This window comes from Leucopleurus acutus (genome assembly GCF_964270905.1).
Source record: "Leucopleurus acutus genome assembly, chromosome: 5".
Classification (NCBI taxonomy): domain Eukaryota; kingdom Metazoa; phylum Chordata; class Mammalia; order Artiodactyla; family Delphinidae; genus Leucopleurus; species Leucopleurus acutus.
The window spans coordinates 2,361,210-2,388,558 of NC_139147.1; the positions used below are offsets into that span (position 1 = coordinate 2,361,210).

At 52.8% G+C, this 27,349-nt stretch overlaps 1 protein-coding gene across 1 annotated transcript; it reads right to left on the minus strand.

The window, feature by feature from the left end:
- Positions 1-2,731: 2,731 nt before the first annotated feature.
- RRP1B (ribosomal RNA processing 1B) lies at positions 2,732-27,347 on the minus strand. The gene is made up of 16 exons (XM_082840558.1): positions 27,183-27,347; positions 20,237-20,319; positions 18,610-18,667; positions 17,295-17,380; positions 16,932-16,993; positions 16,464-16,593; positions 15,081-15,145; positions 14,464-14,645; positions 12,350-12,444; positions 11,658-11,755; positions 9,367-9,386; positions 8,170-8,301; positions 7,026-7,648; positions 5,225-5,374; positions 4,009-4,072; positions 2,732-3,188 (listed from the first exon to the last, which is right to left on the minus strand). Exons 1-16 carry the CDS (start codon positions 27,310-27,312, stop codon positions 2,995-2,997), a joined length of 2,172 nt encoding a protein of 723 aa, XP_082696684.1. The 5' UTR covers positions 27,313-27,347; the 3' UTR covers positions 2,732-2,994.
- Between the last annotated feature and the right edge of the window lie 2 nt (positions 27,348-27,349).

Sequence of the window (27,349 nt, forward strand, 5' to 3'; positions counted from 1 at the left end):
GAGCGTCTGTTCGGGGAACACGTGTATACCAAGGCCAAGAGCAGGTGGCGGTGCTCTGCTTGCCTGGCGAGACAGGGCCGTCTACCTCTCCCCTCGGGGAAGATGAACAGCGGCAGGCACCTCTCTGCGGTGGAGGTGGGGGGCCCCGCCCAGGACACCGGCGCCCCCTGCAACCGTCCTCACAGGCCGAGGCCTGAGGAGCAGGTGCTTCAGGCCTGGCAGTGGGGGTGTCCGTGTGCAGCCGCAGGGCGAGCCTCGCCACAAGCCCCCTTGCCGGCTCCGGGCAGGGGACGCACCACAGAAGGACGGGTGCCCAGAGACGCCTGTTCTCAAACACTTACCACTGTCCCCAACGTCAGCGAACCCCGGCTGCATTATGATAGCTCCCAAAGAGGCGTATTTTTACGTACGCTGACAGTCAAGATCAAGTACACATCTGAGGGCAAAGACTGACGTTTTATTGGATTTGGCTTTGACGAGCGCTGACAAACCCTGCAGACACGGGTACAAAACGATTGTAAACGAACAGGCCTTGCCAGCAGTCAGGAAAATTCAGAGAAAACGCACACACACCAGTCAAGAGACAGATTCAATTCCACATTCCTTCCAACACCAGCAACTGCTTCCCGATTTTCTTTATGCTTTTCTTTGTGCTTTCAGTTCAGCAAAAGTTAGAAAGGATAATACATTTGCAAAGTGTGATACCAAATTGTACAAAACTGATCAGTCCTATGGGGTAAGAGGCAAGATGATCACTTTACAAAAGACTGTAAGATCACCAGCATTAATTTAAATTATTTCCCTTTTTGGACTTCCAAGTCCCCTTGGCAACTTTAGCTAGGAAAATAACATGCATCCAATAGAAAACTGGTATTGTAAAGACATTTTCCTTATGTGATACATTCTTGGAGTGTATGGAATGAGAATTTTAAAAAACTGTATTTTTTCTTTCTTTGTTGCCAACACTTAGGCGTTAGAAATAAGCCACAGTAAACCTACTGAGCTTACCCACAAAATGGAGTAAGTCAGGACAGATTCAGAGAAGGAGAGATGGAATCCAAGACACACTGTCACTCCTGGGCTCCGGGCCCCAGGCAGGACGTGTCCAGGACGCCCCACTGGGGCCTCAGGAGCGACAGATGACGTATCAGGGCGAGGAAGAAAGCCCCCGCCCTCAGTTGCAGGACAAACGAGCCGTTTTTGCCGTTGGTCTCGCTAAGACATCTTAACATCGTTGGATTGTACGGCCCATTGGGCTACATGACCCATCCTGAACGCTGAAATAAAAATTGTTAGAAAAATAATCTGACCAAGGCTAACGAAACAATTTTTTAAAAACAAAAAGTTAAAAACACCTGAGCCCTCAAACCTAACCTTTTCACACCATCAGTTTTGGTTTCGATGGATCCTATCGAAGGCAGCACACTACAACCACGCCGCCGCCACAAGGCACAACGACTAAACAGCGCGATGCTGAGGCTTGCTTTGCTCGCGGCCTGATTATGATACAGCTCTGTTAGAGAGCGGGCCAGGAGCAAAGCTCGCACGCCCTCCTTGCTCACCAGGCCCCCGCAGGCCGGCCCACCTGACCTGCAAGTTGTCAGCTGTGGTCTTTGCAGAGGACCCCACCCTGATCACGTGATCGAGGAAACCAAAGTCACAGCAGCCCTGCAACCCCAGTGAGGCCCCGTCACCCCAAGTCGCAGCTGGGACGCCGAGGCGACGCCGGGGTCCTGTGCTGGGGAGGAGCCAAGGGGGCTGGCTCGGGCTGTGGTGAGAAACTGGGGCTCCTGCACAGGGGCAGGGAGAAGGCCCGAGGCCCCCTGAGCCAAGAGCTGAAACTACGTCCCCCGCAAATTCTGCACCACCTCCTTAGGGCTGTCAACTCCAGACAGAGCCGGGAGGGGCCCCAGGGGCTTCTCTAAGGTTGCGGGGTCTGTGTCCCACCTGCCACTCAGGCTCGAGGGACAGACACAGCTTCCCAAGACAGATCAGTCGCCTCGCCAGCACTCTCTAAGCTGCGCTTCTGTTTTTCCAACTGAAGTCTGAGCGCCGTCCACCCGATTGCTGTAATTAACTAAAATTAGAGCTTTATAAAAATCTGTAAGTGCAAGCTTCGACATTTGAAAAAAGGGAGCTACGAACAAATAAATAAGCAGAGACAATTCTTAAAGGCTGCTTCTTTTGCCTTCTAGCAGGAACCCAAGTTTCAGACACGGCGGCCGCGCCTCTGAAGACGTGAGCTGGGACTGGAGATGGGCAAGCTGCTCTTCGGGCCGCCAGCCATGGAGGGCGTCGGCTCACACAGCACGAGGACCCGGGCGCCCAGGGAGGACACCCTAGGCTGGCCCAGAGGTAGGAAGCCAGGGAGAAACCAGGCCAAGGCAGAGGGAAGGAAGTGTCTGACCCCCGAGGGCAGAGGCTCTTCTCTCCCGCCCCAGTGCCCCCGACTCGCAGGGTCAGCCCCGCTGAGCACGCACTGCGAGCGCGTAGAAGAAGCGCGGTATTGCTGATGTGCTTACGAGTCACCTCTACCCCAAACTGCCAAACGCCCCCAGAACACGGGAACAAAGCCCTACATGCTTTGAAAAAGAAAAGAGACAGACTGTTAGACCCAAGACCACCAGAAAACCAGCCTCGCTTGGCGGTTCCACACGCGCTGGGCGGGGCTGGCGAGGAACTGAGCCCCGGGATGCCACCGCGCGCATCAGCGCAGGGGCACCGGGCAGCGTGCTCTCAGCCCATGGGCCTCGCCGCCACAGCCGGAGGCCCTGAGGTCACCCACAGCTGGGAACACCCGGGGAGCGGAGAGCTCGAGCACGAACGTCGTCTGCAGCAGAAGCTCAACCCAGATGCCCGTGGCCCCGCGGCTCACCCAGAACCTCGCACACACAACTCATGGGAATTTATAAAACAATAAAAAGGCCCCACTTTTAAACGTTATAATTTATAGAATACTCTGTACAAAAGCAGTCTGTGAAAGGACTGACTACCCTAGAAGAAGTCTATAGCCGTCGGCCTCCTCTTTGGCGTGCTGGTCAGCGGCTTCTTGGTCCCCAGGGGCGTGCTGGCCGGCGAGCTGCTGGGGGTCTTCAGCACTCCGTGGAGGGGTCTCTGCTCAGGGTTGAAGGCCACCCGGGAGGGGCCCGCGGGACTGACCAAGATGCTCTTGTCCGTCTTCTTGAATTCTGCCCCGGATGAAAGCAAGGCCACAGGTTAACAGGGTGCGCACGCCTCCCTCTGTCCTGCCGGCAGCGCAGGCTCCCGCAGGCCCCGAGCTGCGTACTCACTCCCAGGCAGGGTGGCGCCCTCGCCAGGCCCACAGAGAGGGCCCGGGAGCCCCGGAGGAAACGGAGTCACCAGTGAGGCTGCTTCCTTCGGACGACTTTCATCCTCCTCGGAAAACGCCCTGAGGCCGCCTGCACGGACGTGGGGGTAGCGCCAGGCGGGCCAGGTCGCGTGGGGGGGTTACGGAACATGGGCACTCAGTGAACCCCCGGTTTGGGTGTGGGATGAACCCCAGGTTTAGACAGTTGAAGGAGCCTTTCCTTCCTGGTGGATTTGTTCCCCCCGTTTTCTCCAGCGCTGAAGATGAGCGCTTCACAGGTCCTCTCCAGACAGCCCCTCCCTTCTGCACGCGTGCGTGTGCACACACACACACGCACGCGTGCACACACACACGTTTACTTGTGGTCCCTAAAAACAGCCAGGACCTAAACTCATTATGTACTTGTAAAAACCTTGGTTTCCTCCTTTGAGAGACAAAGCCAGGCAAGCGAATCACACCCGTATCGAAAGCGGTAAGACAAGTGTGCCCCTCTTCCCCTCTCCCCGGGCAGGCAGCCTGCAGACCTTCGCGGAGGCAGGACAGACCGCCACATGGTGGGCCGACAGGGCTTCAGAATCAGGGCAGGCAGGCCTGGAAGCCGAGGCCCTCCCGGCCGCCCTGGGAGCAGCCCAGCGACGGGCCCAGGCCCTCCCCGCCCCGCAGAGCGGACACCGACTCACCCGCCGTCGTGTTCCTGTTCAGCCCGAACGTCACCTTCTTGGAGCTGGACGGCGTCCTGTGTGGCTGCAGAAGAAAACGACACCGAAAGGAGCAAAGGACAGCGGCCCAGCTGCCCCGAGAGCCCAAGGTGGCCGCGTCGCAGGCCCAGCACTGGCGGGCCAGCCCCGCTCTGCAGTAACCGCCTGTCCCTGGGTCCCCGGGGAGGGGAGCAGAGCAAAGTCACGGTGTTTGAAGCCTCCCGGGAACAAGAGGAAGCTCACCATTAACTCCATCCACCGCGCCCCAGAGCCCCGCCGTGGCCTCGTAAGGGGAGCGGTGGGCCCGTCCCGTCACGGAACCTGACTTCTGGGGGCAACGGACGGGCACTTCCCAACTTCTCGTGCAGGAGGACTCCAAGCGGATTGGATGTTCTAACAATTCATCAAAATTAAGTAACTGCTTCCGATCTGACAAATTCCTAGAAGCGTCCCCACTCTGCATTATGAAGCACTTTATCGAAGCCTTCTTAGAATCCCAAATCTGTGTGAATCCCATAATTCTACTTCATACCATTTTTGCTTTAATATCAACATTTTGAGAGGGACTTGGCTTGTGTGAGTCTTGAGGCATTGAACAAATATCCCTAAGATTCCTTAAAAGAAACACAGGCCGCGGCCACCCTGCCAGTTCGAGTGGGTGCTATTTAATGTGAGCTCGCCGGGGGTGTCCGCAGCAGGCCAGCTCAGCCCGCCCGCCACAAGGGCTCCGCCAGGACCTCTGTCTCCTGGAGGTGGACTGGACGCACCCCCAGCGGCCCGGCCTGGGCACCCGGCACGGCTGGCCCTGCCTTCCTGAGCCCTGAAACAGTGACCACCCTCTCCCACCACCGCGACTCGCTCTGACCACTCCCCTCGTATCCCAGGCAGATCTGTGGACCCAGACTCCCCAGAGCTTCCGTCCCCGCCTTCGCTGCCTAGTCCTGAGACTTCTCGGACACGGCACCCCAGTCCCGCCGACGCGGAACGGTGTCACCGACCACACCTCAAGCTCCCCGCTGAGCCCTCGGGCTGCCCGGGGCCGGAATGGCTGCCTGAACAAGGCTGGCACGCCGCGAGAAGCGGCAGAGGCCAGAAGTGGGGCCTGAGGCCAGCGCGCAGAGCCCCCGTCTGCGCCTCGGGTGGCCGTGGTGGGCCGGGGGGCAGAGGGACAGCGGGCGGCGGGGCGGGGGTTGGGTACCTGCAGCCCGGGGCCTGGCAAGGTGGCGGCCCCGCTGCCCTTGGCCTTCCTGAAGAACAGGGGCTTCGGGGAGGAGGAGGCGTCAAACTTCACGAAGTCCCTCTGGGTCCTCAGCTGCTTCCTCAAAGGGCTGAGCGCCCCACCGCTCCCCTGTGTGCAGAGGGGCGAGATGGGGGTCACACCCCCCCGTGAATGCAGGAAGCGAGCGGACACAAGGCGGGACCCACTTACCAGCTCACCCCAAGCCCCCCGTTTCCTGTTCCAGGTGTGCGAACACCTCGCTTCCTGAGCAGACGCCACACACACAGGAACGCCCGCCTCCCCACGCTGGCACCATGCCGGCAGCCAGAGGTCTACCTTCTCAGCCACGAGAACCACTTTTACCCATCTTCAAACTTATGCCCATGTTCTGAAGATCTCTGCCTTTCAGAGACCATCTACCACGCAGTAATTCACTCTCATTGCTGATCAGACATCACTGCCCACGTAAAGTCTGGCACGGGAGGGAGAGTGTGAGGCTACCAGGTTCTGTGGGTCCGTGACAGGCAGACGGAATGTCCCCTGGATGTTTCACACTGACAACCCCACGGCGGGCCCCGCTCTATTCCTGGGGTCTCAGGGGTCTGGGAAGCCCAAGGCAGCCCACTGGTGGTTTCGGCAAGTCCCTGGTGTTCCTGCCCAGGACCCACAGTGTGACACACATGGACAAGACACGCCACCCCTTGGGGAGGAAAACCTCCCCCGACCCCGTGACTCATTTAGCAGCCCCTCCAATCCTCTCCGAGGAGGGCTACCAGGGGCAGAGAAGCGAGACCCGAAGAAGGAAATCCCTCTGATATTCTCAGTGAAGAAAGAGCATCAGTGATAGTGGGTGAAGGGCAGAGGCCGCAGAGCCCAGAGAAGGCGACACAGCTGACACGGCAGTCAGGGAAGGTCTGAGGTGAGAAGAGACTTCCTGAAGCCCAGCTGCGCGCCCTGCTTCCCTGGCTCAGACTGGCTACGGACCCACTTAGGGATCCTGCACTGTGAGGCCCGGAAGCAGCGAGTAACCCAGTCCACACAAGCTCTGTAGACAAGGGCCTCGATGTCATAACTGTTGCAAAGCAGGAGATGCAGATATGCACGCTGGGCAGGGGTCAGCTAGCCTGTTCTGGAAAGGGCCAGGGAGTAAACGATTCCGGCTCTGCAGGCCGTGAGGTCTCCGTCACGCTCCTCAGCTGTGCCGCGAGAGGCAGGAGCAGCCAGGTCAGCGTGGGCGCCGCTGGCGGGCTGTGTGCTAGGAAGGCGACGCCTGCCGACCACTGGCACAGACGCACTGCACGTCCAGAGAGGAGGGTGTGAGACGCAGACCTAGAGCCCAGGTCCCCGTCTATAGGTGGCTCTAGAGATCCAAGTGGACAAGAAGTTTTTTCACTGAAAACATCAGTGAGACAAGAGAATCGGGGGCTTCTGCCTTCGCCAGGACTGGCCACGAGTAGAAAAGAAAAACGAGATCAGCGTGTGCTGGAGACACACACCTGCCTGTTTACCTGCTGGGACTGGCCACAGGGACAGGTCCCCAGACTGAGGCTGGCCCCGCCCTGGCCTCCGCGGAGCCAGAGGGGTGGGGGCTGGGGGCGCAGAGGAGGCCACCGAGGGGGTCACTGCTTGCTCCGTGGTAGAGGCTGTCCGGAGCCATGACCGCTCCCTGGGCCCGCGGCTGGCTGTCCCCTGTCCTGCCCACGCATGCGACCGAGCAGGTGTGGCCCCGACACTCCCGCCCGGGAGCTCCAGCCCCCTGCCCTGGGCCCGGCCGCCTTACCAGGGCCTGCACGAGCTTGACCCCTCTGTGCTCCGCCCACTTTGACATCTCTTTCACTTTCTTCCTCTTCTTCAAAACGGCAGCTTTCTGAGCAGACAGGTCGTGGGGGTCGTGGCCGCCGGACTCCCTCCTCCTTTTCTTCAGCTTCCCGCCCTGGGGCAGGGTGGCAGGGCAGTCCCCTCTGTCTGCTGGGCTCGCTGGAGGGGGCAGGGGCCAGGCCAGCGTGGGCGGGCCGCCGCCGTTGACCAGGAGGGCGCCGAGCTCACGCGTCCTCTTCAGGACCGGGGCGCCGCCAGCCAGGGCCGCTGCCTCCGGGCTCTCCACCTGGGCCCTCAGGCTTCTCTTCCTCAGTCGTCTCCTCCTGCTGTGGACGGAGGCGGGCTCCGAGCCGCTCTGCTCCCGGGGCCAGGACGTGGCCACCGTCCCCAGCTCAGCCACACTCGCCTCCTGGGCTCTTCCGGGACCGGCCTCCGGCTGCCGGCTGCCATTCTGCTCCGGGCACGTGGCCTCACCACCGGGCCCCAAGTGTTCAGGCCGGAGGTGGTTCTTCTTCTTCTTTTTCCTTTTTCTCTTTGGAACACTGCCTGCGCTCTCCTCTTCCTCGGCAGGAGAGAACTTGGCTCCTAGAGACACAAACTGGTCAGAGAGCGCCCCGGTGCCCAGGCCACCTGGCCAGCCTCGTGGGGGAGTGCAGGGCACGTCCCCACGGTCTCCCAACAGGTCCTCCTCTGCGCCCTCGGGCCCCACGAGCTTCCTCACCCGGCCCCACCTCTTCCCTGCACCGGCTGTGGCCGGAAACCTTCCTAAGCCCTGCTTTGATATAAATGCATCTGAAATAGTATTCCGATTTCTACTAATTTGCAGGCCCAGGCCCAGTAATGAGACAAATGCTCTGAAGGGCAGTGTCCACCCAGCATCCCCCTGTCCCCACCCACTTTCTCCACTAGGAGTCAGTAAATGCCTTTACTTTAGGGAGGCTACACCGTGGTTCCACAGGAAACAGCAAAACACTCGGACAGACTTTGTCTCAGCCCCTCAGAGCGACGGCTTCCGCTCTGCGATGACCCGTGTGGACGGCAAAGGCAGTCCCCGCGCCGCCCCCCTTTCACCCCCGCCCTCACAGACTGCGGTCTTTGCGGCTCACCTTTCCCTCTTTCCATGTCCGTTTTCTCCAGAAGTTTGTTCCCTTTCTTCTTATGCCTCCCTTGACTGAGGCTTTGGTCATCTTCGTCAGCAGAAGCGTCCTCAGCAAAACTGAGGTGTGAGATACTGCCTGCTGGACACCAAAGCCCCTTCTGGTCAGCTTTCTGAGACCGGCACCGCTCTGTCCCCAGGGCCTCCGAGCCATGCCCCTCCCCACGTCACGTGGGTAGAGTTTTAACACTGATTTCTGCCATAAGGCCCTCACTACTCCTCCGACCCCAACCCGAAAGCTGGGACACAGGAAGTACAGACTTAAAAATGCTTTGTGGGGTGTTCCCTGGTGGTGCAGTGGCTAAGAATTCGCCTGCCAAAGAAGGCGACACGGGTTCGAGCCCTGGTCCGGGAAGATCCCACATGCCGCGGAGCAACAAAGCCCGTGCGCCACAACTACTGAGCCTGCGCTCTGGAGCCCACGAGCCACAACTACTGAGCCTGTGCTCTAGAGCCTGTGAGCCACAACTACTGAGCCCATGTGCCACAACTACTGAAGCCTGCGCTCTGCAACAGGAAGCCACCGCAATGAGAAGTCCGCGCACCGCAACGAAGAGTAGCCCCCCGCTCGCCGCAACTAGAGAAAGCTCGCGCGCAGCAACGAAGACCCCACACAGCCAAAAATAAATAAATAAATAAATTAAAATTTAAAAAAAAGCTTTGTGGATCTCTCAGCTGAGGCAAGGGACTGCAGACCTGGGGTGACACCCTCCACACCTCAGCCAGGTCCGCAAGGCCCTCCAATTCTAAGCTCCCCGTGTGCACGAGGGACGGGGCAGCAGACCATCCACTTGGCTCAAATGTAACCAAGCTCACAGGCAGCAGCTTCCCCTGGGGGACGACTGATCACACAGCAAATGAAAGGGACTCTGAGAGATCAGCTTGTCTTCTTCATGAAGAATCCACCCCGCCCCAGGGGCTCGCGCCGCGTCTGGCTCCGCGCTGGCCTGGACGGGGGTGAGCGGCGGGCTGGAAAAGGCCCGACGCCGGGTTCCTGCGAGGGCCTCTGCTCAGCTGAGCAGGCTAATTTCTCATGCTTTCAATTCATGTCTCTCAGTCCTGTTTTTCAATATTTGGCACAACCGCCCTCTGTGGGGTCCACGCTTATTAAGAACATCACCGATTATAATCTTCTCATTTTCCTCACCTTCAGAAAGATCTTGGAATCTGAAACAGAAAACAAGAAAGCTTCCTAGAGAAACCCTGTCTTTCTGTCTCCTGTAAACATATGCACTAACCTTTTAAAATATAAGTGATACTTGTCTTTCCTTAAAACAAAATTTTTATTGAGATATAATTCACATACTAAACAATTCACCCATTTAAAGTGTACAGCTGAACGTTTCATTATCAATATATTTTTATTGAAGTATAGTTGATTGGCAACGTTACTAACTTCTGCTACACAGCAGTTATTCAATTGTACACACGTATACATTCTCTTCTTACATTCTTCACCGCTCCAGTTTATAATACGACGTTGAGTATAGTTCCCTGTGCTATACAGTAGGACCCTGTTGTTTTCTGTTTTGCATACAGAAGCTCAAAGGGTAAAGCAATATTGGGGGTTTGTTAACTCAGCCCCCTTCTTTCCCAGAAGGGGAGGTGGAAGGGGAAGGTGGTGTGCGGCAAGGGCAAGAAACAAAGGACAAAACTCCCTCAAGTGTCATCATATCATCGACGACACGAGGACCCAAAGACGCGTCTTGGCACATCCAAATGAAACGGACAGATTAAAATCTTCCTGTTTCTTAAGGCTGAAAAGCTTACATCTCCACTTGCATTGCATTCTCTGCTTTGTTACCAAGCGGAGACAGCCTAGCCGTGTTTTGTTCTACACGACTTATGTATTAGAACAAAAAGAAGTATGAGCCCTGTGCCGCGAGGGCCGTGTGCCGTGAGGGGGCAGGTGCTGTGAGGGGCCGTGTGTGTGTGTGTGAGGGGCCGTGTGTGTGTGTGTGTGGGGGGCCGTGTGCCGTGAGGGGGCGTGTGCTGTGAGGGGCGTGTGTGTGTGTGTGGGGGGCCGTGTGCCGTGAGGGGGTGAGTGCTGTGAGAGGCCGTGTGTGTGTGGGGGGGGGCGTGTGCCGTGAGGGGGCAGGTGCTGTGAGGGGCCGTGTGTGTGTGGGGGGGGTGTGTGTGTGTGCTGTGAGGGGCGTGTGCTGTGAGAGGCCGTGTGTGTGTGTGGGGGGGCGTGTGCCGTGAGGGGGCAGGTGCTGTGAGGGGCCGTGTGTGTGTGTGGGGGGTGTGTGTGTGTGCTGTGAGGGGCAGGTGCTGTGAGGGGCCGTGTGTGTGTGTGGGGGGGCGTGTGTGTGTGCTGTGAGGGGCGTGTGCCGCGAGGGCCGTGTGCCGTGAGGGGGCGAGTGCTGTGAGGGGCCGTGTGTGTGTGTGTGGGGGCGTGTGCCGTGAGGGGGCGTGTGCTGTGAGGGGCGTGTGTGTGTGTGGGGGGGGCCGTGTGCCGTGAGGGGGTGAGCGCTGTGAGAGGCCGTGTGTGTGTGTGGGGGGGCGTGTGCTGTGAGGGGCCGTGTGTGTGTGTGGGGGGGGCGTGTGCTGTGAGGTGGCAGGTGCTGTGAGGGGCCGTGTGTGTGTGTGGGGGGTGTGTGTGTGTGCTGTGAGGGGCGTGTGCTGTGAGGGGCGTGTGCCGTGAGGGGCCGTGTGTGTGTGGGGGGGGGCGTGTGCTGTGAGGGGGCGAGTGCTGTGAGGGGGCGAGTGCTGTGAGGGGCGTGTGCTGTGAGGTGGCAGGTGCTGTGAGGAGGTGTGTGCGTGGGGGGGGGCGCGTGGGCTGCACGGCAGCGCTGGGCAGCAGACAGGCCCACGTCCAGCTGCGTCTGGCAGCTGGGAGCCCGGGCCATCGGTCGCCTCCCCGTGCCCCAGCTAACTCATCTGTAAGTGGGGCAGTGACAGAAGCCGCCCTGTGGTGCCCTCCTGAACATGAAATGATTTATGTGCAGCGCTCAGAACAGGGCTGGCTCACAGTGTGTGATCAAGTTCAGCTGCTACCTGTCATGAGTCACAAGCCCCGGGGCTGCGCAGTGAATTACCTGAATGGTTGTGATGGTGTCACAACCACACTTCTGGCAGACAAAGTGGGAGCTGGGGGGTGGGGAGGGGGGGAAATAGCTGAACCGCTATCCCAACCACAGTGCAATTTCTTGATTAGCAGACGTTACACGTTCTCCACAGGCTTCCTGCTACATCATCACGAAACAGCTAAGAGGTGGGTTTAGCTGCCTCTGCAGAATGAACTTGAGGGGCAGGGGAGCGGCTGTTTTTACAGAATCTTTCAGTTTATGTGTGGGTACTGCAAGACTATGAGTAATAATATTATAGGACCGAGAAAAAAGGGAAGCATGGTGACAGCTCATCTCATGGCAAGAAACAAAAGGGCCGGACTTGAACACGAACGACGATCAGGTGAAACCTTCTTCCCCGATCACTTACTTTTTGATTAGCTTGGAGAGACGTTTCCTGTTGAAGGGAGGGATGTTCTTCCTGTTGGTTATTTCCAGGAGTCGGTCGGCAACTGCCTTGTAGTCAAACTACGTGAGAAGAAAAGCTAAACATCAGCCCGAAGCACAGCGCTGCCTGACTTGGAAATCACATCAACCAGACAGGAAAGCCAGAGCTCGGGGCTCTGGAAGCATCCCGGACAGGACGGTGCACACGGCACGCCTCAGGCCTGCCAGCCAGAAGCTAGGCGCTGCCCTTGAAAACCTCCTTCTATCTGTTCTCAGAAGAAGCTGGTCTGTATTTGTTCTATTTCTTCTTTCTGAAAATTCAGTTGGGTATGCTATGCTGTTCTGTAAATTGAATCTAGATGTTCCATTTGTACTTGGTATCGTAGTAAGCCTCCTTTATTTGAAAAGTACCACTGGGCTCCCTTTGTTGGACGGAACAGAGCAGATCTTAGTAATTCAGGCCAAAACGAAGACTGACATCTTTCAAATTGCCATCATACTTAAATCTCTTTGTCTCCAATAAGCTCATTACAAGAAAGGCACCAGTGACTGAGGGATTAAAGAAAACCTTACGCATTAGGCATGTGGTTTAATCAGCTCTGACCCTAATTCCCCGGCAGCCAGGTGGCTCCACAGCAAACCCATATTCTACAAAAAGCAACACCTGCTACCAACCTGGAGAAGCAGCCCGGCGTCCTCCACGCCTCCGCCGCCGCCCCGTCTGCCTTCCTCAGCGACTCCCTCTTTTCTGCAGTGATATCTGCCCAGTGCTATCAAGGAACACATCCACAGACACAACTCAAATACATGGCCATGGCTACCCCCCAAAGGAGCCACCCACCATCCAATTAGGTGCCTCTTAGTGAAAAACAACACTTCTTTTTCTTTTCTTTAAAAAAAAAAAATTATTTATTTATTTGGCTGCGCCAGGTCGTAGCTGAGGCCCTTGGGATCTAGCTCCCCGACCAGGGATGGAACCTGGGGCCCCTGCACTGGGAGCTCGGAGCCTTGTCCACTGGACCACCAGGGAAGTCCCAAGAAGAACATTTCTTTACAGACAAAACCCTGCAAGTACATTTATAAAATCTCCCAAAGATGTTTTGGATTTTTAGTCCTGGGACATTAAAAAAACAAAAAACAAAAAACACCTGGGAGAAATCACACATTTTGCCTTTTAATTACCTCGTAGACAAAACCCCACTGTGGAGTGCAGTGGAGGTGGACAGGAAACCTGTGGGCCGGGGCTCAGGCCAGTGGGAGCAGGGCAGACAGGGTCTGTCCCTAGTCTCAGGAAAGCTGAGGCCGTGGTGAACTCTCTACAGTAGCACACTGACTCTCAGGGGGCCGCCTCAGGAAACACAACAGGCTGATGTTGGCGTGACTCTGGCATTTAAGGAACAGTCCAAAGAGCAGTATAGCTCATGGAGAAGCAGGGAGAAATTACCATCGGAATCACACAAGCTCTCAAAGGTGTCCCGTCTCTGGAATCCCACCAGCCCCTGAGCGGTGTGGCCTCAGGGCAGAGCCCGGAGAAGACCTGGCGGGCCCCACAAGCATCTGATGAAGAACCTGGGGGGGGATCTTGGGAAGCGCTCAGGGAAGAGGGGGAACGGCTCTAGTTCAGACACAGACGTGGCGGAAGGAGAGGGCCAAGTCAAAACGTGCTCAAGGCCATTCAGCGAGTTGTCACTCGTGCTGAGCTTACAATCAGAATATCTTATCTTTTCTTTTTCAAAGATTTGTCTTTTCCTGACTAAACAATATATAATCATTGAAGAAAACTTAGAAAAAACAGACAAAAGTACAAAGACAATAGAAATCACCCACAATTTTGCCACGCAGGGCTAGCTCTTACCGCCTTGGTGTACATCCTTCCAGATACATACGTACGTGTTTATATGCATATGTCTAAATATACAAATCAGGCACCTTCTACACAGAGTTTTTTGGTCCTGCTATAAAATATTTTTTAAAATTATATTTTCTCTATTAGTTTTAGAAAACTTTCCTTTCAGTGGCTCTAGAACATTTCAAAAGCGTGGGTACAACCTGAACTAGCCCTTTACCTGACACCGTGGCACCAAGATGCTGAAAACCAACGTGAGTTCTGATGAGGCTGCATTTTAAATGCCCCACGCAATTCCCACGGATACAAACAGCGCTGAGAACAGGGTCCATCCACAGTGGTTACTTATACACCCGAAGAAAAAGAACCCTGGAGGAACTCGGAGACAGAAAGGTGAGCTGCAGAACAAGCACGCGTTCCCAATGCAACAGTAAATCAGGTCTCCCGTCAGGGACCCTCTTACAGATACAAGACCACATTAAGATTTTTAAACACATCAGAAAAGCCGAGGGAACTCCCTGGCAGTCAAGTGGTTAAGACTGGTTAAGACTCAGTGGTTTCACTGCCGAGGGCCTGGGTCCAATCCTGTTCGGGGAACGAAGATCCCACAAGCCTTGCTACGCAGCCAAAAAAAAAAAAAAAAAAAAAGCTGAAACAACAAAAACACACAAAACCCAAAGCAACGGCAACGAAAATGACAAAACCCTCGAAGAAAGCCCTGCGACCCTGGGAACTGCAGAACTGTGCGTGAGCCCCAGTGTAACCAGAGGCCCTGGACCCGAGTGTCTAAACACAGCCCTACTTCCTTTCTCAGGTGGGGGCCAAGCAGAGGCACCTCTGATGAATTCCAGGGTGTAGTCAGTGAGCTGGCAACAAATGTATTAAAAAGTGTTCCTCTGAGTGAACCTTACCTAAGAAAGACTCTTCAAGTAAATTCTGTTACCTGTTTTCTTTCTACTGATTGCTTTTCTCCACGTCATCTCATTTCCAGACGTCTCTTCCTCAGAGAGGTCACTGTCACCCACTTTGGTTTTCTGTTCCTCGACCGTCTCTTCAGGTGCAAAAGGAGACTGATCTACAATGACTTCAAAAACACCCCTAGCTATAGTCTGTACCAGAGTCTGGCTGAGGGCGGAAGCACAGCAGAGAGAGTGTGGTTAACAGTCGGCCTGGACTTGGTTCCCTAAAGGAGCACAGAGGGCCGGGAGGTGCAGGAAGTCACCACACACCCCGTCCAGCCCCCCGGGGACCCGCTGGGCCCAGCGGCCGGCACCCGCGATTCTAACCACACCCCCGTGCCAAGCAGCTGCAGCCGCCAGGGGCCAGCTCGGCGCCATGTGCCAGGCGGAGGGACCGGGGGTGGGAGGAAGCCCGGGCGATGGGAGGGCGAGGTTCCTGGAGCCGCTGGGGGCCCAGCCACGACTCAGAGCTTCCTTCCAACACCGCGCAGCTGTTCTTAGCTTTGCAGGGCCTGTGCGCCATGCTTCACCGACAATTTTACCACCCCCCCCCATGACGAAGCACCAACCGAAGCAGTAAAGTCACACGCGGACTACTTACTCCTTAGTCTTGGCGGCCACCTTGCAGAACGGGTCAATAAACTTGAGGTTCTGATCGGCCAGCAGCTGTAATTTAGAAAGAGGAAAAACAATGAGGGGGAAAAAAGAGCCTTTCTCCTTTCTGATGTGTCCTCGAGAAAGGAACCATTCACGTTTCTCACACAGACTGCATCAGACCAACACGTATCTCACAACACCCGAAACACACTCCGCTGAAGGTCATGGCCGCCATCCAGCCCGCTGGGCATCTCGGCGCAGTGACCAGAGAAGACTGCCCCTCCCAGCATTCCCAACACATACTCCTTCCTCCACAGAGAAGTCCTACTCAGACACTCCCAGACACTAAGGTGAAGGAATTAAAAATCAAATGTTCACCGCAGAAGCCTCGTGGAAGAAGAGAGTAAACCCCTGCTCCTAATCCCAATTCAGATCGTCACCGGCGTGCTAAAAACTGTGTATTTCCTTTCTTGCCCTTTGTCTGTTCACAGACGAATATATACTTAAAAAGCCGCCCCACGTGCCCAGCTCTGTCTGTGGCCTTCTTTTCCTACTGCTTTTTATTTTGATTTTTTGGCTGCACCTCATGGCTTGCGGGACCTTAGCTCCCCGACCAGGGATGGAACCCGTGCCCCCTGCAGTTGGAGACGCCAAGTCCTAACCACTGGACCACCAGGGAAGTCTCCCTACTGACTTTTTAAAAATAATTAATCAACGAATTTATTTTTGGCCGCGTTGGGTCTTCGTTGCTGTGCGCGGACCTTCTCTAGTTGCGGCGAGCAGGAGCTGTTCTTCGTTGCAGTGCGCAGGCTTCTCATTGCAGTGGCTTCTCTTGTGGAGCACGGGCTCTAGGGGCACGTGGGCTTCAGTACTTGTGGCTCGCAGGCTCTAGAGGGCAGGCTCAGCAGTTGTGGCGCACGAGCTTAGTTGTTCTGCGGCATGTGGGATCTTCCCGGAGCAGGGCTCGAACCCGTGTCCCCTGCATTGGCAGGCGGATCCTTAACCACTGCGCCACCAGGGAAGTCCCCCCTCAATGCTTTTTAAAAACTCGACATCACAAGCATTTCCTCATGTTACAGAATCCTTCGCTGGACTGCATAAGCCGTTCTCAGTTCTGTTGTATAGACTGCCGTGCACACCTTCACTGCATAAATCTTTATCCACATGACCCATCACCTGCTTATGGTACATTCCTAGATGCGCGAAGAACTACGTCAGAAGAAAGGCTGACCCACCCGCGCTGCTACTGTGGCTGGTAACCCTGAGCGCCAGCCAACAGCATTTCCACCCCCAGCTCACAGAACATTCAGGGCAGGGCCAAGGCCCTGCCTGTTCGGGGGAGCTGTGGCCACGTTACACTGCCGCAGGGCGTCTGCCCACTTCTTACCTCTTTCCCTCCCACCTTGGACAGTTCATCCAGATAGATATCGATGAAGTGGAATTTCACTCCGTTCGGAGACTGACTCTCAGGATGTAGGATCTCCTTCATCAGGACGTCCAGGAAAAGCTTGATTCGGCTACAGGAAACAACACACACGGTTCTGTTAGCCCCAGCTGCCAACATCCTCTCTTCCCCCAGAGAAATCGGCAACGCTCTCGTGCCCCCCTGCTTAACAAGCAATGCGAGGCGGAAAAGGTTTGACAACCACTGAGACGAGTATAAGATGCTAATTGTCACGTGTGCTCAGATCTGCTGGATTTGAAGTTCTTCACGCGTAAGGATGTTTTGCTCTTGGTACGCAGAGTGGAAGGCGTGGACCAGGCGATTCAAACTTGTTAATTGAAAGACCTGAAACCACACTAGTGCCTTCAAAGTTTTAAGGCCCCCAAACGCTAACCCGTATAGTTTACCAACCTTTCTTCCCAGCCGTTTCGCTTCAGAACTTCAAAGGACTGCCTCAGGACCAGACGGATCAGCTATAGAGACAGACAACTCTCGTTACAAAGAAAGGGAAAGTGAGAAATACTCATCAGCTGAGCAGGATGACGGGTAGAGCCTGCATCTCCAAAGTGAAAAAGTTTCCGCAATAATCATATTTAGCTTCTAGAACAAAAACTGGTAACTAAGGATGCCCAAACAAAACAGACGGCTCTGAGCGCATCTTCCAATGCGCTCCGCTGGTCGCCTTACCGTGCACTGCACCAACCAACCCTGGCACGGTCCGCCAGCTGCCGCCCGCCCCCAGCCCCGAGTAAAGGGGCTTGGCCCTGCCCTCACCATGTGGTACTTGTCCAGACGCAGCCCGTCGATGTCTGGCCACTCCCGGTTCACGGTTTGCCAGAAGGTCTGGATGAACAGGTGCTCTGCAGTGAACAAGAGGCTCTGAACGCTTGCTTTACAGGGTACCATGCTACCACACAGCAAGAAAGTAACGAAGGAAGACAGACTAGGATTGTTTATTCAGTCTTCTCAAGAATTCTTGGGCAGCTAGAACATCTGGTCAGTAACTAAGTACGCTCAATAACTTCTTTTACATTTACATAAAAGCTTATTTTAGTGACAGGAAGGCTGGTAATATCTTAATGTTCAACTCGAATGCTGTCTGGAGAGTGTTTCATTATCCACTGCCAAGCCACGTTTCTGCTAAAAATCGAAAGACTTCCTGAGCCACAGCTACTGGCCCTTTTCAAAGCCCATCTCTGCCTAACAGGCAATCCAAAGCCATTAATTCTGACGAACACTTGGGGGATCCACGTAGAAACTCGGCTTTTTTTTTTTTCATGTTCAGTGTCAGCTGGGTGAGGTCTAACAAAACATTCTATTTTTCTCTTCTGAGCCATGAAATTGGCACTTTTTCGCCCCAAAATAAGTCTTTTTTTGGCTTTACTTCTTTTTGCACAATTCTCTCTTGATATAGGAAAAGCCACAGTATACTCCATGTGTAGAGTTTTGGTCCTTACGAGGTCAGCTGAGACCCTGCTAAAATCCAGAGAACCACTGAGGGTTAATAAGGCCAGTGGATGGCTGTGTTCTGAGGAGGGCTGAGCAAAAGAAGCGAATTCTGCTTTCTCTTCCTCTGTAACTTATCAAAGCCTGAATGTCTCAGAAATAATTAATTCCTCCCTTTGTTTATTCTTTTTGGTCAAGAGGGGTTACTTTACAGCTTGTTACCAGTGATGACCTTAAATGGCTCTAGTCTTAGGGGATAAGCCATCCTCTACATCCCGGGGTTACTGCAAACACCAGCATATTCACACACAGCCTCTAAGAGTGCTAAAGTAACTCAGGATTTGGAAACTCTGGAGGACTGCTATTTCTTAAAATATTTTTTTGAAATTTCTGAGATGCCAAATGTGGTGTCCCACAGGACACCTCCTCCGTCACCCTCTCAGTGTGTTTAACAGTTTCCCCATGGGATGGTTTGTCGCCTGACATTTACACGCTAGCAGCCCAGGTTCACGTGAAGCTAGCCCATTGGAAAACGGAAACTTTGAAGGAAGGAGAAGAAACAGTATTGACTAGATTTCTTAGGCAAGTTACCAAATCTGATGAACAAGGAAGTGTTGAAAGTCATGAAAACATCAGGACTTACGAGCCTCTGAGCTGTTAACAACATGGATGAGTTGGGATATAGTGTTCGCTAGCTCCTCCTGCAAAGGCGGGGTTGGGGAGAAACATCGGGGTTATTACGCGGTACCACTGCGACGACAGCATCACGGCCTGAGGGGAGGGGCGTCTCTAGCTCCTGTTCTCAATGTCACTTCCACTAAGAAGGGTGTATCTGGATATCTGGATTTCGTCAAATGTGAAATTCCCAATTTCGACGGACCACTGTGCCAACTCAGCACGCCCTTGAGAACTGTCCAAGCCGCACGCTTACGTAAGTCACCTCCAGCTATGCGCTCAAATGACCTACAGAAGAAACACACTAGCTGTCAACAAGTCCTGGCTGTCAAAATACAACTTGAATTGAGATTCCATCCAAACCCCCAAATAATGGAAACACAGGTGCCAACGAGGGGGAGTGGCCGGCAGGCAGACACCGGGACTGTCACTCCACGAGGCTCCGTGTGGAACCAGGAAGTCCTCTCTTTGGCTTGCTCACAGACAGGCTGCAAAGGCAGGGTGGTGGGAAAGGTTAAGGGCATCCAATACCACGGGAAGAGCCCGTCCTGCTGAGCCACACAAGCTCGCTGGGGAGAATTTGGTGTCTCGGTCTATGAAGAAACCTGCCTTGAGGAGTGTCAACAAAATAACTGTTCATGAGTTACAGAGGAAAGAACAACCCCTGTCGATACTACCTGGACTCAAGTCTTTCTTACGCATTTTAAATGAACTCCCAGACTTGCAAGCGATATTCCCTTTTATCTGTTTTCATCTGTTTTCTTCCTCCACTAAAGCTGTTGGTTACTGTTACTTTGAATGTAACTTAAAAATATTTTGCTCCGCTATCCTACTCAAAACATGTTCAGTGGAATAAAGGCAATAAATCAAAGTGAGTCATCACACAGCTTAGGGGAAGTGGCAAAGCTGCACGGTAAAACCCAGCCGAGTAAAACCTACCCGCGACGTGTCGGGGCTGCAAACAGCGTCTCCTAAGGCTGAGCCTCTACGGCTACAAAGGCAGGCCTGCGTTTACACGTCAGAACAGAGCTCTTAAAGAGCTAAACCATTTGCTTTGATGGTTTTGGTGGCGGGGCTCGGGGTGCTTGGCAGACAGGGGTCCAGGTGAGCACGCGCACCAGTGACAAGTCTCCACTGCCTTTGCGGGTGAGGCCATCTGGGGCCGCTGCTCACTCTACAAAGACCCTGCCCCGAGCATGGGGGCCGCCCAGTCCCGGGCACCCGCTTAGCTGTGGCAGAGGTGGGCCTGGAGCCGGGGTAGCTCACACGATCTTAGACTAGTGCCATGCTGTTTTTGACCACAAATAATAAAAGATATAACAGAAACTTTAAAATAAGTAATGTAAATAAAACCTACCGTGGAACCTATGAAACTGTGACAGCGAAATAATAAATCTAATTTATGTGTCTTCTTTGCTCTTTGAAGAGTTAATTAACCTCACTGCTTGCATCCCTTTCTATATGGACAAGAGGTCAGAAAGTGATCCCTTGAAGCAATGGTTTTCAGTTTGTTTCCGTACATTAGGGATGGATACAGCACAAAATGGGCAGGTCTCTTATCCACCTGTCATATGACAAAGGGAGCTGTAGGTTACCTGTAGAAGGGGTTCATCCTGCACCCACAGGCAATAGAAGAGCCCTTTCCATATTTTTAGAAGTTCTTCTTGGCTGAAACCTCCTAGAGGGTAAAACAGCACAAAAATCTTATTTTAGAGTCCAAACATTTCCTTTCTAAGTTTAGAACTGCCACGTAAGCCATGAAAATAATACTGCATACGTTTTCATTCTTTCACTTGCAAATGTCTTTTTAAATCTGAAGCATACATTTTCTTGCTGTTACAAAACAAACACACATAAATTAGGCAGTTTTATCAGCTATGGGGCAGGGCGGTAGTGGTGGCGTGTTCTTATTATCTGAGGAAATAAGCAAATGTCATCACAACAAAACATTAACTAATTCAGTGGTCATTTACGAGTTCCCCCAAGTGGCCCTCTGCCTAAAACTAGCACCTCACCCTGCACACCAACATTTTCACTGGTCTTGCAAAGCAAAATTGCAAATCCTACAAAAGATGAGGGATTTGCTGAAGTCCCGTACAACCAGCCCAAGGAAACTGGCAAAGCTTTGGGATAGTTTTGCAAAGATGACCCTTTTAAGGATCGTACGTTCGGCTGTACCTGGATCTCCCTCTCTCCTGGTTACAGTTTTCACTTACTGGGCAAGCGCAGTCTTGTTTTAAGTGGCATCACCCTGGTCAGCCTTGTTCTCACTCATTATTCAAGACCCCCACCTCTGCCTGAACCGCCTATGACCAAGCCACACGTTGCACACAGACTTCTGTCTCCTGGGTGGACCCCAGGTGTCAGGGAACAATTGCTGAGTAACATAAGAACCCACAAAATCAGGTAAGTGTGCACCCTTGCAGTTTCCAAGCCTATGGAGAACAAACAGAATCCTCAAGCCTGATGTCTGTTACAAATGGCCATTATTAATATTTCACTGGAAGGTACTAGGAAGAATCTTGTGGAGCAGCAAAGGATAAACTAGGTGAACGTAAACAAGCATGTATTTGGAATCGATGTGATTTCAATACTCCAAAGCGTAATTAAGTTAAAAGTGACAAAGAGATCCCTTGCGATAGAATGAGGTTTGTTTATTTTATTCGGAGTGTGCTTTAGAGCTTTGTAGGTATTGACTTCCAAGTCACTAAAGACCTTTCTCATACCGACAGTTTCATTAGAGTGCATTTGATTCTTTGTGATGGGCTCTCACTTCACCAGAAACTACAGTAACGTTGGTTTATTACAGTGCCTTTCCTTTAGGGGTCGGGCAATCGATGTGCCAACTGGTTTCCTCCCCGTCTTGTAATAAATAAGCCACAGCTGACTGCACAGCTACAATGTAAGTGATGAGTTCCACCAGCGCACAGCCAACTGCAGTCACGACCGTGGCAACTGTCATAGTCACCTGTGTTTACAACCAATCGTGTTAAGACTAATGAATTAGTGGATCTGGGCAAGGATCATCAATGGCTGCTAAAACATTAGGTGAAAAAATATCGAGGAGCGTTACAATGGATGAATCAGACCAACAACACCCAAGCCCATTAGATGTCCCACGTGATGCAATACAAAGAACACAGCATCACTTGTTAAGTATTCTCTCAAAAACGAAAAAGCTAATCTATACCACTTCAAATCTTAACTATTAATACCAGTTTGCAGGAAATACAGGGGTCAGAGGAACATGTCAAATGAGACCATGGGATGCAGCCAGCAAAACCCCAGGTGTCGGAAACTCTGTAGGACAAATGACCCGGTTCCTCCAATGAATAAACTGCAAGGGAAGAAAAGGTGGATAAGCCTGCTGGAATTTAAGATCAAACGCAATGGGTGGGTCTTGTCTGAATTCTGATTTGTCATAAAGAATCTATGGAATGATGGGAAAAACTCAACAGATAAGGTGTGATAATGGTGCTGTGGTTAGGTTAGAAGGGTCCCTATCTTAGAGATACACACTGAGGTGTCAGGAGATGAAATGAGATGCTGGGGATTTGCTTCCCAAGAATCTCGTGGGAAGGAGGAAGTGGGCCGATTAGACAACCTGGCCAGGTAATTAATAAATACTGAAGCAAAGTACTGATATTTGAAATTATGTACTTGAAATATTCCTTAATTAAAAGAAGAAAAAAAGAACTGCATGAGATTATCAAAATGTTATCACGGGCTGTTTTCTTTCTTCTTTTTACTGTTTAGAAAACTCATCATAATGAAACTGGAAAAGCACGACCACTGATGAAACAGGACTTAAATGACACCAGTTCCTGCATGAGGCTTGGGACTGGGCATCCTTGTTTTTGCCAAGCAGCTACACGGTCTCCCCCTCCAGGGCTGCCCCCCTTCAAGGCAGGGCTGGGCAGGGCTCACCTACGTGGCGGCAAACAGCCAGCTGGGCTTATGCCAAAGCAGCAGGAATCCCCTTGCCCACGGGGCTGGCGCAAGAATGGGCTGGTCATCCCACTGCTGGTCTTGTTCAGGCCTTAGGAAAGACTCTTGATCTCTCCCGGGAGACTTGCAGAGAAGACACGGTTTGGACCCTGCCACACGGCTGGGAGCCTGTCTGAGAATGGAAGCATCAGGGGGCAGCAGAGTTGTCTGCAGAGAAGCTGGGCTCTGGTGCCATCAGGGGAGCTCCTGCATAAAGCTATGCTTTGGTTTTTTTCCCCTGAAAACTAGTGTGGCTTGGATATTCTGTCAAGTTCCAACTGAAAAAGAGTCCTAACCAATAAGAACATTTATGGCAAAAAAGTCATATACTGTATCAGAGTACACAGCTGAAAGTGGCTTATTCACTGCTTCCCAAATCCAGTGCCGCCCCCCCCCAAGGGATCACTGCTCTCTGCCTGGTGGCATCTTTCCTGTGTGTGTTTACACAACACTCATGTGTGATACAGAAATGCACAGGTGTGTGTGCTGAAGCTCAGAAGCCTCTTCACTTAAAAAGAGCACAGTGTGTACTCATCTCCAGATGGCTTCTCTAAGGGCAGCAGCATGTCAAACCACCTCTAAGTGATCATGTGAGGCACTCAAGCATCGCTGGATAACCCACACCTGTACCAGGCAAAGGTGTGCTAGGAGGCACTACAGAGGCCTTTGTGAGGGAAAATGGCAGATTTCGACAAAGTAACAGGTGAGAGCAGATCCTGGACAGCGGGGGGGAAAGGGGCTTGGACGTGAAAGCGTATTCTGACTTTCGTCCTACGTGGAGCAATGAAGTACAGCGGAAATGAAGCACTGGGTAGGCCCTGGTCCGCTCCTTCCCGGCTGTCCCTCCCAGAAAGGCCTTGAGCCTCCTGTTCGTCACCTGTGACACGCGTCAGGTTCATGCTTAGGGTCAAAACTAAGTGTACAAACGGGAAGCACGTTGTAAGAGCAAAGCACTATGCGGTGGGTGGGTATCACTGTGATCGTCCCATGTTCTCTACCCATAGCCTAGTAGAGGGCATCTCCCTTAAAAAACACCTGTTTCCAACATTATATATATATATATATAAATCTCTCATTTTCACCCAGGAATTTAACTGGTAAAAACAAGGTACCAATCTTTGAAGCATGCAAAGCAAAACAGAGAACTGCTCATCATCTAATTTCCTTCAAGACCCTGAAGATGAAGTACGACATATCTGAAGCAGTTCTGTCCCACAATTGCTTTTGGATTTGTCTTTTTTTCTTGGGGGCTGAGTTTCTTAAACTTAATACAACTAAGTTTCTAACAATTATATAGGTTTAGTTGCTTCAGAATGAATGAGGTGAACATGAAAGTGAGACGTGGATACAGCAAGTCCAACAGCTCCTCTCATCACGAATCAGCCCAGGAGGCAGCTTAGCTGGTAACACGTGACCCCACACCTGTGTGGAAACAGCCATAGCTCCCCGTTTCTCTAACTACTGAGTTGAGAGACCCCAACCCTGCCAGTACGAAGAAACACTTCTTTCCCCCATTACTGCCTTTGGCTCTAAGACACCATCAACTATAAGGTGTACTGTTATCTTACGTGCTGCCAAGAGAAAGCAGGAACGCAAACGAAACCGTCACAAGGTTGATTTTAAAATTTATCCCAATTTTGGATGTTAAATGCTTAAAGCTGCAGAATGGATAAAAGAGGCAGAGATGCTTGTCTGTTCTGTTCACTGCTGCACTCCCAGTGCCAAGAGTAGTGCACGAAATAGTAATAGCACAGAGGAGGCGCTCCACACGTTTGCTGAATATATGAACGAATAAACAGGGACGAAATGAGCCCTTGTGAATAAAACCATGGTTATTCTACAACTGTGAGTGATCAACAGGAACACTTAAAGTAGCAGAGCAACACTGAGTTGCTTTAAGTTCTACAAAGATTTTCAATTTGTTTTTGAAATCACGAAGCTCTCTATGTTGCTAACAGACAGCAAGAGTAAAATTTCAGACTGCCTGTACTATGCCGAAGATGACACAGAAAACTTGGGTCTGTCAGTGAGATTCGCTGTCAGGCCAAGTTATTTCCAAACTTGTGTTTCTATTCTGACGAGCACAGCTGTGGCAGATAGTTTTATTTTGTCCCATCATCACTGTCTAGACATTCACTTTGCCGTTACTTTTTGGAAGGCCCGCTACGTTCCCTGCAGTGTGGGCGTGGTGGCGAAAAGGAGTACAGGACAGGTAACTCAGGTGGATGGCGCTAACCAGACCGGACCCCGGGCACTGGTACATACCCCCGGCCTCCTCCCCCAGCATCACCTTGGCATTTCGGACCCTGAGCCTGTTCACCAAAGGGGTTTGAGCACCAGGCTCTGTCTGGCTGCCTCAGCCCGAAGGTACTGCATCTGGTCCCTCTTCTGTTCCTGTACACAGGAAGGCCCTCGTATGTCTGGATGTGCGCCCACTTCCGGCTAGGAAAACAGACGGAAGCTTACAGTGTTTTGGGGGGAGAATGGCACATCTACTGATAATACGAAACAGTGTAGCTAAGCGCCACAACAGAGACATACTGGATATCTCCAAATCCCAGAGGAGCAGGGTGAGGTGATAGGTAAGGAATTTAGGGGCAAGCGATGCTGAGCGGAAAGCTGGGAGTGGATCAAGGCTGGGAACCTTTTCTGAATGAACAGGAGAAGCGAAGGTAGAGGTGATAAATGGTGTGCTGTACACCAGGAATCACTGTGGAGCAGTCACATGGGGCTGAGGTGGGGAGAGAGAGAGGACAGATCACGGTCCGCAGACCTGGATTCCAGGAAGGTGGTGATGTGATCCAGCTGTTTTAGGAAGATGAGCCCAGGCTGGTTTGTGGAGCATGGGTTCGAGGGGGGCACAAATGGAGTTGTTAGATCAGCCAGGAAGTAAGCAAGTGCATAAGTCTAGGTGAGATGGAGGGGCCTTCAGTCAGGGCAGAGTAATTCAGGAGAGGAGACAGGGAAGACCAAAGGACAGTGGATGCAGGGTGCAGGGAGAGGATGAGGAAAAGTAGTCCAGGCCACGCACGTGTCCAGCTAGAGTCTGAGTGGAGGATGGAAACTGGCAACGAAAATAAAAGAGCACGAGAGACTTCCCCGGCAGTCCAGTGGTTAAGACTCCACCTTCCGGAGGGTGGGAGGGACGGAGATGCAAGAGGGAGGAGATATGGGAACATATGTATATGTATAACTGATTCACTTTGTTATAAAGCAGACACTAACACACAATTGTAAAGCAATTATACCCCAATAAAGATGTTAAAAAAAAAAAAAAAGACTCCACCTTCCAATGCAGGGTGTGTGGGTTTGATCCCCGGTCAGGGAACTAAGATTCCGCATGCCGCGCAGTGCGGCCAAAAATTAAAAAGACCACGGGCAGCAGACAAGCACCAGAAGAGGTTTTGGAGGGAAGAAAATGAGTCACTTTTGGGCATTCTGAGTTTGAGGACGTGCAGGTGGAGACGTCAGGTGAGTAGGGCATATCTGAGCTGAAAACAGCGAAGGTCTGGGATAGAAGGTTAAGGTTAGGAACCTCTAGCATACATGGGATAAGAATAACTTAAATCTGTCGGGGAGACCCCTAAAAGAATTGAAGTCAGAAAGCTTGGCTTCATTCCTCTTTCCAGCAGACTTCCCATGAAACTGTATTTTCTTTTTCCTAGGTAGTCTTTCGTGATTTCTTGTCAAAATAAAACAAACTAAGGATGTCAGTACAGGGATAAATGATATCAATTCTTTCAAATAGACTCAAAGTATTAATACTAGCAATAAACAAGCCAGACTTTATCTTAGTGCAATAAAAACCTCCGCTGCGTACAGTAGTTCATGCCTTCAAGGGTTTACAGATCAGGTAACAAAATCTGTCAATGGCTCCCCACTGAAGTTAAAATACAAACCACAAAAGCCCCGTGTGACCTGGCCACTGCCTACTTTTCCAACTTCATCTGTTAACACCCTCACCCTCTCTTACTGACCTTCCAGCTCTTCCCTCTCGCCTCCTCTCAGACCTGTTGAACGCCACCCCGAGAGTCCTGTGGAACAGCCTGTATAGAGGAGCTCTCTCTTTCCTTGGTTTTCGTTTTCTTTACCTCACTTATACGAGCTCTGTTTCAGTTATCTATTCCTCCCTGGACTTCCCGGGACAATTTCCTCGAGGGTAGGGTTTCTATCTTCTCTCCTGTAACCCCAGCACCTAAAGGTGTTGGTCAAGTGAGGACGTAACTCAATGAAGAGCGCACCAGAAGCAAGCAGGAGAGTCCGCTGATCCAACGTGGGATCGGACAGAACGGGTCTAATTCTCAGCTTCCCCACTCGCTGTGACTTTCGGCAGACCACCTAACCCTGTCGGCCGCAGTCCCTCAACCGTAGAACCAGACGAGACCCGGCAGGAAGCGGACACAGAAGCACATGCAGGAGTGCGAATCGGTGCCGCACGCCCCCCGCGCTCCGCTGGCGGCTCCCCCGGCCCGGCCCCCCTCCCCGCACGCCCCGGCCCAGCCGGGGCTCCCCAGCCCCCGCCGCCATGTGCGCGGCGGACCGCCGGGCGCCCACCTGTCTCCCTCTGCGTCTTCACGCTGATATACTGGCGCAGCTTCTTCACCGCCCGATCCCGGATGCCCTTCTCGTGGGACGCCAGGCGCTGAGCGAACTGGATCTCGGCCGGCTGCATGGCGGGGGCCATCGCACCCGCTGGAGCATCCCCGGCCGCAGCCCGCCGC

Coding starts and splice junctions, on each gene's coding strand:
- RRP1B (XM_082840558.1), bottom strand. CDS start 27,312: ATGGCCCCCGCCATGCAGCCGGCCGAGATCCAGTTCGCTCAGCGCCTG. Junction 9,387..11,657: donor CTCTCCAAGCTAATCAAAAA/GTAAGTGATCGG, acceptor TTTCTGTTTCAG/ATTCCAAGATCTTTCTGAAG. Junction 5,375..7,025: donor TCAAGCTCGTGCAGGCCCTG/GTAAGGCGGCCG, acceptor CTCTGCACACAG/GGGAGCGGTGGGGCGCTCAG.